General features: G+C 39.3%; 1 protein-coding gene across 2 annotated transcripts in view; it reads right to left on the bottom strand.

Moving 5' to 3' along the window:
- UBA6 (ubiquitin like modifier activating enzyme 6) overlaps nt 1–17,564 on the bottom strand; it is a 28,046-nt gene that overhangs the window by 9,008 nt on the left and 1,474 nt on the right. For both annotated transcript variants that reach the window (XM_058024400.1, XM_058024399.1), the window contains 21 exons: nt 16,188–16,250; nt 15,198–15,292; nt 14,338–14,366; nt 13,435–13,529; nt 12,829–12,940; nt 11,643–11,723; nt 10,966–11,088; nt 8,756–8,879; nt 7,427–7,530; nt 6,960–7,022; nt 6,429–6,505; nt 5,714–5,780; nt 5,167–5,310; nt 4,420–4,487; nt 4,077–4,155; nt 3,806–3,886; nt 3,366–3,443; nt 1,942–2,123; nt 1,484–1,589; nt 658–747; nt 468–548 (listed from right to left, as the gene is read on the bottom strand). In XM_058024400.1, coding sequence (XP_057880383.1) covers nt 468–548; nt 658–747; nt 1,484–1,589; nt 1,942–2,123; nt 3,366–3,443; nt 3,806–3,886; nt 4,077–4,155; nt 4,420–4,487; nt 5,167–5,310; nt 5,714–5,780; nt 6,429–6,505; nt 6,960–7,022; nt 7,427–7,530; nt 8,756–8,879; nt 10,966–11,088; nt 11,643–11,723; nt 12,829–12,940; nt 13,435–13,529; nt 14,338–14,366; nt 15,198–15,292; nt 16,188–16,228 — 1,920 coding nt within the window. In that variant the 5' untranslated portion in view covers nt 16,229–16,250. The remainder of the gene's footprint in view (nt 1–467; nt 549–657; nt 748–1,483; nt 1,590–1,941; nt 2,124–3,365; nt 3,444–3,805; nt 3,887–4,076; nt 4,156–4,419; nt 4,488–5,166; nt 5,311–5,713; nt 5,781–6,428; nt 6,506–6,959; nt 7,023–7,426; nt 7,531–8,755; nt 8,880–10,965; nt 11,089–11,642; nt 11,724–12,828; nt 12,941–13,434; nt 13,530–14,337; nt 14,367–15,197; nt 15,293–16,187; nt 16,251–17,564) is intronic.

The raw sequence follows: 17,564 nt of genomic DNA, 5'->3' as shown, positions 1-17,564 counted from the left end.
GAGGAAACAGAGGTTCACTTCATGAAATATTATCCTTTATGTGCTGCTCTCCACTGGGGCTTTTCCCCATTTACTTCCCAGCCCTTTGGACCACAGGCCATTACAGACTAAAAATAAAAAGACAGTAAACAATTCCAATCTAATTTATTACTACTTGAACTAACTTCAAACTCAGTTTTACTTTCATTTTTCCTAGCTAGTTACACATCAGTGTGACACACACTAATCACACACTAGCAGTGTTTCAGTCTTTCTGGTATTTCTACATCATGTACAGAGTCCATGAGCTGGAGAAACTTATAATTAAGAGACACTACTGTTCATATGATCAACTAATGACTTGGCCAGTCTTCAGGTTTTCTGAAAAAACTCAGAAACTAACTGTAATCTCACTGGCCTTAAATAGAAACAAAATCCATAAAGAAGTAGTTTAAACCCTCTGTTTTACCCTGGCAACATTCCCTTACCTGCAAAACTTCTTCTGCCAATGGATAGGTTTGCCAGAACTTGTTAAACAATGAAGGCTTGTGAGAAAATGAACTTTCAAACTGTAAAATAAAAAGAACAAATATGGCATTATGCAAGAAGAGTATCAGATGCCCACCCTTCCAAACACACATGGATTTGTGCTGAATGCCAGAAAGGTTAATTCATTACCTTATCTCTTGCCCACTGTATCGTATGCTCAATAGCAGCTGGGAAAGACTTCAAGGTGCAAAAAGGTATTTCCTCCTCTGGTGGATCCCGCTGTAATTAAAGAGAGTTACGTGTCAATATAGGCTTACCCAGGTTAATTGCTAATAATTGCACCAAGAACTTGTACACTACATAAGTTAAAAACTCTGCGGTTATAAAATACAAAGTGGCTTTTTATGCTTAGAAATCTGTTTTATCAGCACTAGCTAGTATTGTCAATTCTTCTTTATGAGGAATAATCTAAACTCAACACCGGAAAGCAAAACTGAACTTTGAAACATAAACAACAGGCGAAATTGCCAGACAGATTTTCCAAGATGTGGAGCTGGCAGTCATGTACACTTTCAACATGAAAGTTTTTCATGCCCTGTCACTCAAGGCCAGAAAGACTTCTTTATGGACCCTAACAAGACAACTAGGATGCTCAAAATCCTGTGTCTATGTCCACATAGCCCTATTTCATGGTGTTCTCAACCAGTGAATTTCTCCATAAGAACTTAAAATAGAGGGATACTGCAGGTAGTGTCTATCAGCAATAGAGCCTGAAGGTTCATTTTCCCCTCTCCCATTCAAACAGAACTATTATGCATGCTTGTAAAGAACTGCTCAAATTTTATTTCCTGTGGGTTTTTTTTCAGAAACAAAGGAAGCAATTATTTCCTAACAGTACTGTTCTGCAGAAGCTCAAACAGGCCACTTACTTTAGAAAGACACAAAAATGATCAAAGAGTCAGAGGGCATAATGGGACAAGCTACAGAAGGTAAGCAATGGTCTTGAAAGACTTACATGACTATTGTAGGACTCTGTCAGATGGGGCACAATAACTTCTGTGTGTCCTTTGGTTCCCATAGTTCCAGAGTCTATAAGAGGACGCAGGTTTGCTACACAACGACTGACATGGAAAGACACAGACTATCAGAGTACAGAACAATCTCTACATTCTTGCCTTGCAAACATTACTGGAGTGCAACCAGAGTTGTCTCTAGGCACTTTCAGAAGAGTGGAAAGCTTACACCAAACTCAGGAAAAAAAAAGAGATTAAATGAGAATTATTCAGGTTAGATCAAGATACCCTGTACCTCAACATGTGTGCATTATGAGCATTAGAAATTATTTGTAAATGTCAATATCTCTATTTTAAATTTAAATGCATATTTTTATGCTTTAATAATCTTAAAACTGATGGAGTATCCTCACCGTCATCAGAAGTTAACAGTTGCCCTGGCTTCCCTTCCACCCCCTACCTATCAATGTATCTCCTGGCTTCAACATTGTCCAAAGCAGTCACAATCACGTCTTGCTTGGTGTAGAATTCATCACTGTAAGTGTTCTCAGTCGCTGGACAAACTTTATTGATATCTGAATCAATCTTTATGTAAGGATTGATGTTCAGAGTTGCTTCTGCTGCAGTGTAGCTCTTAGGTTTCTGAAAGCATAAATACAGATATCAGCAATATGCAGATAAAGAACATCAGGGACACAAAAACAGCAACTTCTTTTACTGATCAGACAAAATTCACTGATAGAAATGTTAGTATGCAAAATACACAGTAAACATTTTTTTATTCATATACCTCCCTCACTGATAAATACCTTATTGATCTAGTTTTATTTTTTGTTTTATTTAGTCTTTCAGAGAGGACGTGGTGGTGGAAGTGCTTAAATGGTTTATCAAGTAACAAACTGATGCCACATGCTGCCACTCGTTAAGAATTTCTTCAAAAGAAGGGAGCAGCTCATGACTGTCTGAGGATAAACCCATCAGTAACTCTGACTCTGTCTATGCAGCACAGACATCAAGCACCTGTGAATAATCACATTACTGCAAGGCATTCCACACAAAACCAATTTCAGAAGCTAAACTGAAATAGAGTTCTTGACCTACTCCACACTTTTAGTCATACCACAATTATCTAGAGATCAGCACTCAAGCCTGTGGCTTCTAAAAGCTTGCAGGGTTCACCTTCCATTTATCTATCCATCCCAAGTGCAATCTGTTCCCAGATTTGCTACACATAAACAGGAGGCAGAAAATTCAACTGTTGGGTTTGGGGCAGGGGAAGCCTTTTTCCACACTGCTGTCATGACCTAAGCCACCTTTATTATTTTGTGCTGTGTTTGCAAGTACTGGGATGTTCTCTCTGCTTCTAAGGAATTAACAGCTTCTCTGTTATGCATTTACTGAATGTACATGTTGGGCATTTTCAAATCATTTACCAGCTTAGTGAAAGCTAAATTAAGTAAAAAGACACCAACTTTGGTCAAGTTCCATCTGCAGAAGCACTACTGAGACTTCTGCCAGCACTCTCTATTTTTTGTTGTCTTATTTTCCCCAAATTTCAATGGCATAGTAGAGCACTTCTGACCTAGTAATGCATGGCAGGCTCTTAAGCAATACAGTACTCATCCAACTGTCAAATTTGAGAGATTTCATTAGTCAAAAACACCAGTACAAATTAAGATTAGACAACCAATTTTACTTAACTGACACTAGTGATGAGTTGGATACCATTGGCGTTCTAAGCACAGTTTAAAAAAAACCCTAGATTTCATTACAGCCTTTAAGTCTTTTCTGGACAGTACAGACACTCACAAGTTCAGCTCTCTGTAGGGACATAGGACAGGGAAACACAGTAGTCCAGAAAATTTACTAAATAAGAAAGCCTACCTGTATGTGATGAGGTCGAAAAAGAAACTGCCTGTTCAGGTTGGATTTCTCTATCAAATCTGGATCTGTAATTGTAACCTAAGTCAGAAGGGGCAAAAGCAACAGTTGAAGTTACAATTTAAGTGCAACATTGAGCAATGATCTTGATGAAACTTCTATAAACACTTGTCAAAACAAAACACTGTTATTGGCATCCACTGTGGCCAAAGCTCTGCTTACACTGACTGACTACATTTTGTTTTAAAATCAAAATACAGCAAGGCTGCTCGAGTGTTTTCTCCTTCTAATTGCACAGCCTTCTATGCCAAGGCCACTGTATTCTCTGCACAGACATCAACCTGAAGTAAGACTTAAGCTTTTAACAACTTTAGTAGTCTAATTATTTAACTCTTCCCTGTCACACGACTTCTAATGAGAAGTAAGGTTAACAGGTGACTTACCAATCCTTTGTCTTGCCCAGTACCAACACCAAGAAGTGCAAAGTTTTTTAGCATTTCACAGCCTATGGCTCCACAGCCAACCTAAAGAACATTACATTTTTAGAATCAGAAATGTTAAGTGAAAACAACAAAGACAAGTCCATTCCAACTCTGGACCATTTATTCTGCAGTGACACATCACAGAGCTGCCCTCATGTATTCTGGGGACAGTGTGCATTAGCTGTACCAACAAAGCATTTGCAAACAGTGTAACAGTGTCAGCCATACTCACCAAGAACACATTCAAATCATGGAGCTTCTGGCACAGAGAGTCTCCAATACAAGCCCTCAAGGCATCGTATCTATCTCCCCTATGCAGGCACAGGAGACAAAATCAGGAGACTTCAAGCTGCTATTTATCATGGTGGTACCACTGATGCCAAACTACACTTTGACATGAACTAACAAAGTCAGACAGAGTATAATTCCCATTCATGCTGAAATAGGACACACATTCTTAACTCCCAACCTGTCCCTCCAGCAAACAGCACTGAATTAACTTTAAAAGACATCTGTGCCTGCTTGAGACTCAGATGTGAACAGTACATAAGCCAGCAGTTTGTAGTTATATTTACCGTGGGACAAACTCCTCAGAGCCCATCTTCTCTAGAGGTGTTACAATGTCTAAAACATCTATATATAGCTGCAAAAAAAAGAAAAAAGAAAAAAGAAAAAAGAAAAAAAATATTAAAAACCTGTGAAAAATATTCATGTTATTTTAATTTAAAAATTAAGTACTTTGTATGAACAACAGTCTGGAAATGTAGGAGCACTAAGTATTTACTGGAAGACTACAACAGCATCTGGTACCCTAGAGTCCACAATTTTAGTGAACAGGAAAAAGCATTTGGACACAGAGGGGAGAAAACATTCACTCAAACAGGTGAGCTGCAAGTTTTGACTTCTCACAGGCATGTTACCCCTCCATAGGTAACTGAAGATTGTGACAAATTTTAATCCAACTGTACTCTGACATTTATCCTGAGAGTCTAAAAGCCCTGATCTTACGCACAGTAGCTTAAGCTGGTATCTGCACTATATCACACCCTTGCATCCATGCAGTGACAAGCCAAGGTTCTTGTTGCTAGTGTGGAAAAACAATGTACTATCTGAACCCCAAATACAAAAACTTTTAACTAAAACTGGCTGTAATTTTAGTGTGCTCATAAAATCACTACTTTTTCTAAATATAGTCTCAATTTTTTTTTTATTAGTTCAATGTTATAGAAGTTGTTCAGGCTACTCTGATCATACAGCATTTACACACAACCATCCCTTGATAACATGTCAAAATAACCATCCAAAAACCAAGACAGCCTTACCCACTGCTGCAATGGTGAAAATTTTCCTGTTACTGCTTTCAGGACTTCCTGGCTAGCAACACCACCCACTGCTGCAGCCAAAGGAGGTAGAAATCCCTTAGCAGTTCTAGACAGCCATTTCACCACATCTCCATTCACCTGAGGCTGAAAAGTAAGACACAGGAACAGGTTCACCCCCCCAGTGAACAAGTCAGTGTTGGACAGTTTCACAGTCCATTTTTCTTCAGTAAAAGACAGATTATTTCACTCTGACTAGGAAAATGTTTCCAGCAAACACAGATCCACCATATACCCTGCATTTGTCACATGCATTCATCTAAAAACTGAATTCACATCACCACAGGACCAGCCATCATGTCAGGTCAACATTCAGTTGAACCCATGCTGAAATCCCATTGTTTCCTCACATGGCCTTCAGACAGCCAGCTGATCTATCTATAGATGGACTCAAAGGCCAGAACAAGGACCAACAACTTGTTGCATGACTTTTAGGCAAGTAAATAAGTAAGTAAAAAGTGAGTCAGAATGATAATGGTTCCTTACTCACTTTGTTTTCCAGTGTTTCACTTATAGAAATGGCTATTTTCAGCATTTCCTCAGCATCTTGAAGGCATCTAGACACCAGGATAGAAACAATAATGATGACTTAAACATTCCAGAGTTCTTCTAGAAACACAATCAATGGCAGAAAAAAAGCAATGGATACAGTAGGAAGTATGGAATCTCACATTATCCTTAACAGTGAGCATTCAAGATGTACTTCTAAATGCTGGGGTTAGCTCAAGAACAGGAGTCTCAGTGGAAAAGCCCATGTGCAAGTACAGTCTTAAGATTTATACTAAAGTAATTTTGTCTCATTTAACTCAAAGTTACACACATCAAGAACTATAGCTGAATGAAAGACACTGAAAATTAAACCCAAATCATTTAGGTTTTTTAAATCCATGAACTACAAGATAATTCAGGATCACTGAAACAACTTTTCCATATCAGTCCCACAATGTGAAAAAACTAGAACAGAGAAGGCCTCCCTCCAGAAGTATCTCCTGTCTGCCTGGGCCCAGAGAGTGTCATTGCTTACTGGGAAAGCCTTGTTACAGCCCCAGACACACATCAGGTAACATTTTTCATTTTTCCATTTCTACATGGTCTATCAGGTACCAGACAGGGAAGGTGCCATGCTGCACAGCCACCCAGGAACTACACCAAAAGGAGAGACCTGTCTGGTTCAAGGCTTGGCAAACACAGAACTGCTGCTTTACCCAATGTTTGGTCCACGACCAAAGTTCTCCTGGAATTGGTTCAAGGCAAGCATGGCAACATGGATCTGCAAAGGTGCCTGTTAAGACAAAAACAGCTGTTGATCAATTACAAACTAGGAAGAAATGAAGTAAACTCTGAACTCTTCTGTTACCCTTTCATATCTTGTCTCTTAAGTACAAGACTCAAAAAAAGTTTTTAAATGGCCTAAAAAAGTGAATTTGAAATACATTTTATTAACGTTTTTTAAAAAGCGTTCCTCAGTAATGCAACTTCACACACATTCAGCACCCACTTCAACTAAGTCTAACTGAAGAGTGCCCAAAAGAATTTAGAGCTGAAATTGGAAAGTGCAGTAATCTTCATTTAACTAGACATTATAATGCATTGCATTTTGCCAAACATCAATAACAAAGCCCAGCATTAAGGGCAAAAATTAGAAATTATATTATGTTAAACACAAAGATACAGATTACAATTCATGTATTTTTGCTATTAGAGCACTTATGCCCAAATCCCCACATGCTAATTACCTCAGGCTTGCTAAAATCCGGAACAAGGCATAATGGGTTTGTTATCTGCTTCTCCAGCTGTTCCTGGAAAAACAGAATTCATGACAACAATGTACCACTTAAGAACACCACAGCCATTGCTACCTGACAAAACTATACTCTCCTTACAGAGATTAAGAAATACATATCCTTTCTGACTAGCACTCTTTTCATTATTCATACCATACTAGACCTAAATTAATTATCTACTGCAAGTTCTATCAAAAATGGTCAGAGAGATGTTTCACATCCTAGTGGCAAGATTCATCTTTAAATGGGTGTGCTTTCTGGGGCTGTCCTGTGCAGAGCCAGGAGCTGGAATCCATGATCCCTGTGGGTCCCCTCCAAACAAATTCTATAATTCCAGGAAACATGTACATGCTGAACTCTGCTTCCAGTGCTCAGAGTATTAATGCCTGAGAACCCAGCTCTGTCAAGCACACACTTACAAAGTAACACATCTTGGGCGTCTTCACTTGCACAGCTATGCCTCCATGCAGGTAAGGCTCCATCTCTGATGTATCACCAATGCTGAAGGAGTAAGGTGACACCACTGAAAAAAGACAATAAACAGTGACAGATAATTCTAAGTGTCATTGGATGCTACAGTTCTGTATACAATGAAGGGGAAGGCTTGCCTGTCCTTTCTTTTAGTGCTGCAATTTCCAGTGGGCAACCTTATTTTGAAAGCATAAGCACAGCTGATCCTTCTAACAGGATTAACCCAGAAACTGGCAGAAGGACAAAGCATTAGTTTCACATGATCTGTTATGAAATGAGCTTTTTTAAGTGGCAGCAGAATTAACAAGAATTCTGATGACCACAGCTCTTTAACAAAAATGAAATCACATGTAATTTTCTTTAGAACATGCACAGCAGTGTCCAGTATTAACTGCTTTGAGTAGGACTTTAGCCCTGTGATGAGAACTACAGGTAATCAAAAAAGGCAGCTGGAGCATTTGGTCACATCTTCCCCCTCATACATGGGAAGCATCATTCAGGCAAGGCAAAAAGACAGAAAAACTTAATTCATGGAAAACTAAAACCAAAAGCTAAGCAATGAATAGAGGAATGAACTGACTGCAGCATCAGTTCTAGCAAAATGCAAGGGCCCAGAGGAAACAGATTCAAGCACATATTTCAAGGGTACTGGGTTTTGTCTCAGACCACAAAACAGTTAAAAACCAACAACTCCCACCCACTTGCTCTCTCTTCTGCTCCAAACAAACAGACATTCAGATCTGGGAACTGAAAAATTCCCCAGCATCCAAAAGGAACCAAGTAGAATACCTTGAGACATGCATAAAGTAGAACAAAGCAGGGTAGATGTAAATCATGAAAATAATCTCAAAAGCATTCTTAAAACATTGTCAATGCAATACACTTAAAATTGTCATCCAAAAAAGCTACAAGGCAAACAGTGACACACCAAGTGGCATCCAAAACATGACAGAAGCACAGGCATTATGGGACCCTCCAAACACCAAATCAGTTTTATCAGCAGACGAAAGATGGTCAGCTCAGAGGCTGCTAACTAGATCCCACAGTTTGAGCTGAGCCATTCCATTGGCTCCTTAAGTAGCAAGATGAATTCAGGTAGAATTTATTAAATGCCATCTAAAACAACATCAGGAACACCTTTGCACCAAAAAGCGATTTTTCTGTGCAAGTTCATTGGAGGTCTGCACAACCCAGCACTCCTCTATGGTAACTAACACTGCAGTGGCTAAATCAGGCCAGCAAATAAGAACCTTGCAAATGAGCCAGCAGCAGCTTACCTGTTATTTGGTGTGTGGATCCATTCAAGCACGACATTCCATTCACTTCCCGAAAGGTTAAGAACTGTCCTGTTTCAAGCCTGTGTGGATGATTTTCAAGGCAAGTGACAATACCAGGATTTGACTGAAATAAAAAATGGCAGTCAGCAAGGAGGCAAATCTCTCGTGCATAGGGGTCACATTGCATTGCAGGCACATAGCTTTTTGTCTACTGAAACTGCAGTCTCTAATACTTTTAACACCTCATTTCTGTCACAGCAAGAGTTACCTGTGGCAACTTTTTCAGTCCTACGATTTTCAATTTAACACTGTTTCTACAACACAAACTTTCTCATTTTCACTTCTCAGTATGTTAGCAAACTGCATTTCCTAGCTCTCAGCAGTTTAACCCATTGTTATGTTCTAAAATGGTAGCTGATTTATCCCCTTTTCCAAACTAAAAATAGTCCCCATGTTCAAAGAAATTTTCAGAGGCATTAAAAAATAAAATCTTGTAAATGGTGCTTGTTACTCCATGCTTCCTTTCTGTCTGATAACCTTAGAAAGGACATCCAAACTCAGTCTTGAAAGTTTGGAAGCTTAAAAAGCTGGACAGCATTCAGGAGAGACAGCTTCAGCAGGTCACAGACAAGCTTACAGTTGCAGGAATCTCAGACAACACCTGTTATGGGATGTGATGCCAACCTGCCACGCACACAGAGACCTCACTGCAGTCTGAACACAGCTCATCAAGACCTTATGCTACACCTCAGGTTGTAACCTGGTGGATTTGCAAGCAAGCCTGGCCTGTAAAGTCTCCTCTCATCCCTTACTGAGTCTCCAGTTAAGAAGCATAGGACTTAATTACAGTGGACCACATTCTCTGTGGACAATGAAAGGAGTTGACTGGAGAAAATTCTGGTCTGATTTAGGGACATCAGCACCACCTTGACCCTGTTTATGGGACAAGAAGAGGCACTTGATGGCATTAATTCTCATCAGTTTTACACTGCAGAGTGGAAGAAGATACAACTACAGTCAAGTATTAGATAATTAAACACAGGGCATACATACAAATATATATTCACTCCTTGACTTGGCAGGTAATCAGCACAAGCCATGAAACTCAGCTACATACTCCTGTTGTCATCTTATTGCAGGGGTTCCATACTGTTATCTCCTTATCACAAAAGTTTCATACCCTCTTGGTGTTTCTTGTGGGCTGCTCCTCCAAGCACTGACTTCTTCTTCTTCACAAAGCAGCCAACTGACTCCAGTTCTCCTCTCAATCAGCCACCCCACTCTTCTATAGCACTCTTCTTCTCATTGATCACAGCTGTGGCCTGGTAAAGTCAGGCCTGTTCCTAATCTTTGGTAATTGGCCCAGCTGCAACTCCTTAGGGGTAAGATTACTTTCTACACCATCTTTATTTTCTTATATTCTATCCCCCTACATACTCCTTATGTAATTAATGAGAATGATCAAATCATCCATTCCCTTTTAAAGGCACTAAGGAAGAGGCTACCCAAATCATCATATCATAACCTTTAACCCAGACCAAACTCAACCTGCTGTACAACCCCTCCTAGATTGGTTATTTTATATCTAGACTGAAGACAGGACAAAAGACTTGCTGCTGGATGAGTGAGCTTATTGTCTGGACTTCCAGAACTGAAAAAAGGACCTAAAGTAATTTCCCTTTATAAAACAATAATACAAGATTAAATGGACATCCTTACATTCTGCACTGGAAGTACTAGCACTAATATGCCCTTCTCATGCCCTGCTTTGGTAGGTTAAAATAAACCTTTAAATTTCTTTTCAAAATATGCTCTCAATTCCCTTGATTATTCCAGTAGCCTGCCTGTAAGTGCTGCAGTTTCTTATAAAAAGGCTCTTTTCATGCCTATTTTCATGCTTCTTTGCAAGACTTACCCTATTCCCACACCAAAATTACATCCTTTTCTTTCTACATCCCCTCATTTCTTTCTCCTGCTCTCTCTCCAATCAAAAAAAAAAAAATCATTATTGTGTGTTGCATGGTAAGTAACAACCAGGAGGCCAAGATAAGAACAAAGTAACCAAAGTAACTTTGCTTCTCCTATAGCACCAATTTTAAATTGCTTAGCAGGCTGCTCAAGCGAAGCACTCTGCCACTCTCCTTTTCAAAGAGACAATAATGAGTCCTTTTAAACACGGTTAAAGCAACACAATGACTTTTATCCCTTACTTGTGTTATATTTGAAATGAAGATCTCCTTCGGTTCCTCTCCTGTTGTATCCAGCACTTCAAATTCATCACCAAAGTCACAAAACAAACGTGAACATACTCCGTACACATCTGCACTGATGAACTACAAGAGAAAGTAAAAACCATGAGTATCCCTAGAACAGCACAAGCCAAAGATATGATGGCTCACACTGGAGCTGTTGAAGGCCAGCAGGTTTGACTCTACAGTGGAAACCTGCTGTGTGCTCAGGCCACACTACACAGCACAGCACCAACAACAGACCTTGAACCTGCGGGGGCATTCCTGAGCCCATTCACAATTCAGGAGTAACAGCACTGCACAGTGAAATGCTGCCATCTCTGCTTCTCTTACATCCAGCTGCAGCACATCCCTCAGCCCCAGCACATTCTTTCAGAACCACTTTGAGTTAACAGTGAAAACTATTTCTTTAACATGACTGCTTTTTAATTAAGGACCAAGCTGTGGTTACCTGTGCTGGTATCCAGATAATACCAGTAGCAGCACTGTATTCCCAGAACTCCTGCTGCTGCATCAACATGCCATCTGCATTGAATTATATACCTCATAACCAGCTTTCTCCACTTCTGGAAAGAACACCCTGGAGGTCCAGAATGCCCACTGTACAGATTATTCATGTGTTGCATTTTTTCTATTACCTTAATAGGTGGCTGCTGAGCATGACAGAAATCATTAATCTTCTTCTGCAGCAACAGACTTACTTCAGTCAGTATGACACACTGTGAACAAGAACAAAAATACTTCTAGGACACTGAAAGCAATCAGTCTCTTCAGGCTATGGGAAACCTTAGTACCTAGACTAAGTTACTTAAGTGTCCTGACTCCTATCCTTAAGAGAAAGCAGTCTTTAGGAAGTTTTTTCATTAAAGCAGAGTGGTTACCACCCCACAAGTTCTGGAAACAGAATGAGTAAGAACAGGAACAGCAAATTCTCAGATTTTTGTTTGTTTGGGTTTTTGGTTTTTTTTGGGTTTTTTTTTTTTTTTTTTTGACTGCAGCTGTGGAATTCAGTACCCGATTAGAATATTTACCAAAACAGTTATGGATAATCTCAGCAAAAATGTAGGTTTTTGAATTTTAGGATTAAAGCGAGCAAACAAACATAAATAATACTCATCAGTGCACACCAAGAAGTCTGCACAGGCTTCCAATATTTGTGGTCATAAAATTGCAGACACAGAATTTCTACACACCTTCCTTTAATGTCTAGGACAGTATTGGGTTCCGAGGCACGTGCACTGCAACCCATTCAGCTACACTGGCTGCTGTAGCTGGGACATTCAGAAACTTGGTGTGCTTGTATGTCAGGCACACAGCAAAGGTGTGGCTGTCAGACTGAGCCATGCACACAGGCAGGAGACAGCTGAATGAACAACTGCACGTGCCCTCACTCCACCACAGAGGCACTTACATGTCATTACATACATACATGAATCATCTAAATATACAGCCTGAGCCTCTGCTGCCTGGAATACAGCACACAGAATATATGTAGAACATCTGTGCTATGTAGCTGCAAAGGTCACAGTTTCACCCTTCAAAGAAGAAAATTTGTACAGCAACCCCACTTAGCTATTTATTGTCATAGCAAATTACATAGTAAGTGCACTAACAAAGTGGTGGGAACACAAATCCACTGTTTCAGTCTTGAAAAAAATAAGCACAACACTTCAACAGTTTAAATACAAGACCTACTGTTTTCTTTACACCATCTCAACGTATACTTTGAAGTTCTTTATTCTATTTACTTACATAAAAAATCCAAGTTGTATGCTCTGAACAAAATACATGAATACACATACAACTGCTTTAAGAGTGACATACCTGGTAGTGCTTTAGAAAAGACAGATCTGTGGTTTCATCTAGTGGCACAGTTGATGCTGCTACATGGACATATGGATTGAGTTCTGCAATACGAGGAAGTGTGGCCTCAGCCCTGAAAGAAAAACAATTTTCAATTTTTTACATATCTACAAAACTGTATTTTCAATATAGAATTTCATACTACACATGCCCTACAAGAGATCCTCACAATGTCTCCTGGCAGTAACAACAACCCATTTATTTACACCTCAATTCCCAGCAGGTCTGAGGAAAACTGCTGTGTCCAATATGCCACAGGACTCAAGGATTGTCTGCTGTCAAGGCTGTTATCCAGTCTTGTACAAGTGGCTGAGAAAGCCCAAGGAAGAAATGCATGCTGGCCCCCACTACCAAATTTGCATAACAAGCAGTGACACTCGTGACTCAGAACATCAGTCCCAAGTCTAGACTTCCTCTAATATCTACCTGGGCACTGTAGTCACAGCCAGCAACTCCAGAGAAAGGGTTTAACAGGTATTTGATATGTTCTACCAGCTCTTGGACAACAAACTGCTGTTTTTGATGCTGATGAAATCATCAGGCTCTCACTCCAAAGACTTCACTGACCTGTTCCTTTGACTGGTAACATCATCTTCATGGATGAAGAAGTTGATCCCCAAATCCCATTTTGTGCAGTGCTTGGTGTCATGAACTGTAAGAGCCTAAGAAAGTTTGTCAAAAAGCATTTGTTGGAAGAAATATACAAGGTCACAGCACCCAAAAGGATGGATTAAGCCCCATAAAATGTTGGAGGACTAACACTGCAGAAGATTCCGTTGTAGTACAAATAAGAACATATAAGTAGTTGTAGTACATATAAGCTCTTCCAACCACTTTCCCAAGAAAACTCTTACTGTTTGAGACAGCAAAAGACAACATGCACTTCATTCAACACTTTCCTCCCAGTTTGCAGTGATAACAGACAGCATTTAAATATCAAGGATGATTTTTGCCAGACTGTGATACAGGGGCAATTGTCATCTGAAAATTAATGGACTCACTTGATTTTTTTTCTATTGGAAAGAAGAGTTTTAAAAGGCTTCTTGCTAATAAAATTAATCCCAGGAGCACAAAAACAGTTGTTGGATTAAAACACCCAACCATTCTAATGTCTATACAAAAGGATTCTCATGGATGGCAAAATAAGATAACATATTTTGAGTAGTTTGGGTTTTGAGTTTGGACCACTCCATTTAGGAGAAGCCAGTTTGTACAAAAGGATTCAGTATCTAATCAGCAGCTGGCTAAAATATTTTATGAGAGATTTCAGAGCACAGTGGACATTAACATGAGAGTCTAACAGTACCACTAGAACTTCCAAATTATTGAAAGTTTTCACCCCTAGGTTCTCACATGTTTTGCAACCCTTCTACTGAGAAACAGATTCAGAAACTTTACATTACTGTGTAGTGTTTTGCCTTTTTCTCACGCTTACCCAAGAATACCCAACAGCAGAATTGTTTTACATACCTTTACCCCAGCCAGAATGATGTTTTTGGCTGAAAAAATAAGAACAAAGCAAAAACAGAGAGAGGGATTATTGCAGGTTACTTGCAAATCTGTAATTTGATAGTTATTCAGGTGGACAATAACAGTATTTCATTGTTAAGAACTTCATAGCTTAAGGGTTTTTTCTCTTTTACATTTGGCTCAAGCATTCTATGGCACCCCAGAAAGCAAAACAACATAAGCAAGGTTAAAAAGACTCTCTGCATTTGTCATTTGTCAGCTGTTCATGCCACAATTGTGATTACAGAGACAGTAATGACAACAAACTGCAAAACCCCATGACTGTTCTGGCATCTGATGCAGGGAACCACTAGAGGCAACTGAAGGAGTAACAACCCAGGCATGAACCAGCCAAAACAAGATCATTTTGCTCATGAGGAGTAAGGGAAATTGTTAAGGAGCCTCTTGTATCAGGGCAGTTATGCATCTTCACTAAATAGCTCTGTTCTCCTCACACACTCTCCCATTTCATACATGGGAAAAATCTGGGCTATAGCTATTCCCATAGTACATTCATTGACACTGGTGCCTAAAAGAGTAACTTGGATTACCTATCCTAATCTAGGACAAGATTTGGGTAAAGCAATCTGGCTCACGGAAGCACATTTCAAAGTAAAATTTGAAATGCTGTTCTAGTAAAATAAGAACTCAATCCAGGATCTTTCCTGCATCAGCAATGTTAGTAATATGCATCATGCACATATAAATTCACTCAGACAGTTCAGACATTATATTATATTTAAATTTAAGGTTTACAAGTATTCTGGGACAGTATGTTAACACACACTTGTGTCTTTTTAAACAAATGCTACCTAACTTACCAATCTCCACCCCAAGGCCACCTATACCACTCAGGAACACATGGGACTGAGCCATCTTCTGCATTGCTGTGTCTCCAAGAACATACCTCTGGCGACTACAGCAAAGACAAATTCACATCAAAACAAGATACAAAGTCAAGAGCATATTAAAGCAAGTCAGGAATTCCCAGTCATTAAAAAACTTTTTCAAAACTGAAATGTTTATCAATCAAATATAAGATTTGCACTCACAATGCATACAGTGAAATGCATTTAGTCAGACCTTGTCAGTGCCAGATTTTAGAGAAGATAAATAAAGTTATAATTTTAAATCAGTGCAAAACTTCTTCAGGATAAACAAAACTTTTGGAATTAACTATTGAAGACAAAAGCATACAAAAGAATTTCTTTGTTGTCAGAAATCTTCAGAACAGAGGGTGACACAGCTTTTGTAGTCAGATTCTGAAATCTGGGAGAGTCCTAACATCCATCTGTACAATTAAACTTATACCATTCTAAACATCACCTTTTTCATCAAGGAAAAGAACAACTTTCATGAGGCTACTACCAAAAAGTAAAGTGACACTACACTAGAAGTATTGCACTGAATTAAAAAGAAGCCATATTTGTTCTGCATGCAATCATTTTTTAAATTATTTTTTATTTTTTGATGTACAAAGAAGCTTTTCATCCCACCATGCTTTTACAGGGATATCATTTGTCCCAGTAGAGACTTTCTGAACAATTACCATACCAAGTGATCTCAAGACATTCCCAGCTAACAAATTAAAACAAAACTAAACCAAAAGAAATATTTAGGTTTTTTTTTTAATCTACAAAAAAACCCTCAAATCCAATACCCTGAGGTCTGGAAGGTAACAGAGATATTGATGATGAGGACCAAGAAGCACAGCAAAGGGTGAGGGATGAATGAAATTGTAACATTACTGCATGTAAATGTAAGTGCTCCTGAAAAGTCAGGAACAATGCTTAAAAATGAGACAATCTTACCTATACAAAGCATCATCAATTTCCATAGAGTCTGCTGCCATGATTCAATGTGATCTGTTTACACTAGAAGGGCTACAAAAAGAAATAAGCTGGTTATGTCAGATGCAATTTCACAGCTGGCACCCCCTCCCTGTCCCACTCAGTTCTTCATTAAAGGAACTGGAAAATAAAAAAGTGATGTTACACAGGAATCACTTTGAACATTAAGAAGCCTGTGGAACATCACAGCACATGGATGAGGAAAACACACACCAGCCAGAACACAAAAGCCCACAAATCTTCAATAAATACTTTCAAAACACAAACAGACATTAATTTCCCCACTGAGGAAATGCAAAACTTACTTATTATATTTGCCACAGTTAGATTTACTGAAAGAGCAACTCTTTTTACATCAAGAGCTCCAAGCTGATCAACTTGCATCCATCTGATCAGTGGGGTTTTTTTTGAAAAGAAGATAGAAGATCACTGAATGGCCAGAAATAGGCATTTATGCTGCATTATTTCTATGTTAATTTAAAACCCTTAAGAAACAAGTGTTTCAGTTCACTGAAGAAACCAACACTCAAAGATCTGAATTACTGCAACATTCAATTAAAACATGCAGTGAGACAGTTTGATAGGACTGTAAGAAAACACGTAATCTTTACTATTAAGGCCTTTGGCCATTAACAAGGATGTTTTCATTGTTAAGTTGGTGATAACTAAGCACCAGGATTAGGAACAAGCTGCCCCTGGGCACCTTGTTTCTTACTTATGCACACTGGAAACTGGTGCTTCCTGAACCTGGCAGGTGACTGCCACCAAACACAGGATGACCAAAATAGACCCTCTGTATACTTTGGTAGTAGTGAGAGGAACTGATGTTCTGGGTCACACATCTCATTTCAGCTTTCTACAAACTGCCTTGGAAACTACACAATAGCTGACAACCCTCTCTCCTGAGACTAAAAATAAGGGCCCAGACATGCTAAGGACATTTGTTTTGGAGACCACAGATATACTCTAAAATAGCTTCCAAACCTGCCCAAAATATAACTCCTATTACTGTTCAGGTGACTCTGGCAAACATTTTAACATTTCAGAAGTATGGTACCTGCAGTCTGTCACAATGTGGAGACTGCAACATTCTGACCCAAAATTCATCCTTTTGGCTTTTAGAAAGTGCTGAAATAGCACAGCAAGGGACAGAGTTACACTGGACACAGGCCACAAATCTCATCCACAAAGCTCCTCCACCACACAGACATTAACTCCTGCACTTCAGCGAGCACTCAAGGCAGTGAGCATGAGCAGCCCCACCACAGCCCACACCACCAGCCACTTCAGAGCAGCTCCCACGCCCTTGACACCACATGGGCTGAAGACAAGCAATGA

The sequence above is a fragment of the Melospiza georgiana genome, chromosome 5 (assembly GCF_028018845.1).
Source record: "Melospiza georgiana isolate bMelGeo1 chromosome 5, bMelGeo1.pri, whole genome shotgun sequence".
NCBI classification, from domain to species: domain Eukaryota; kingdom Metazoa; phylum Chordata; class Aves; order Passeriformes; family Passerellidae; genus Melospiza; species Melospiza georgiana.
Note: the sequence above shows the minus strand (reverse complement) of the source record. Positions and strands in the feature narration are given on the sequence as shown.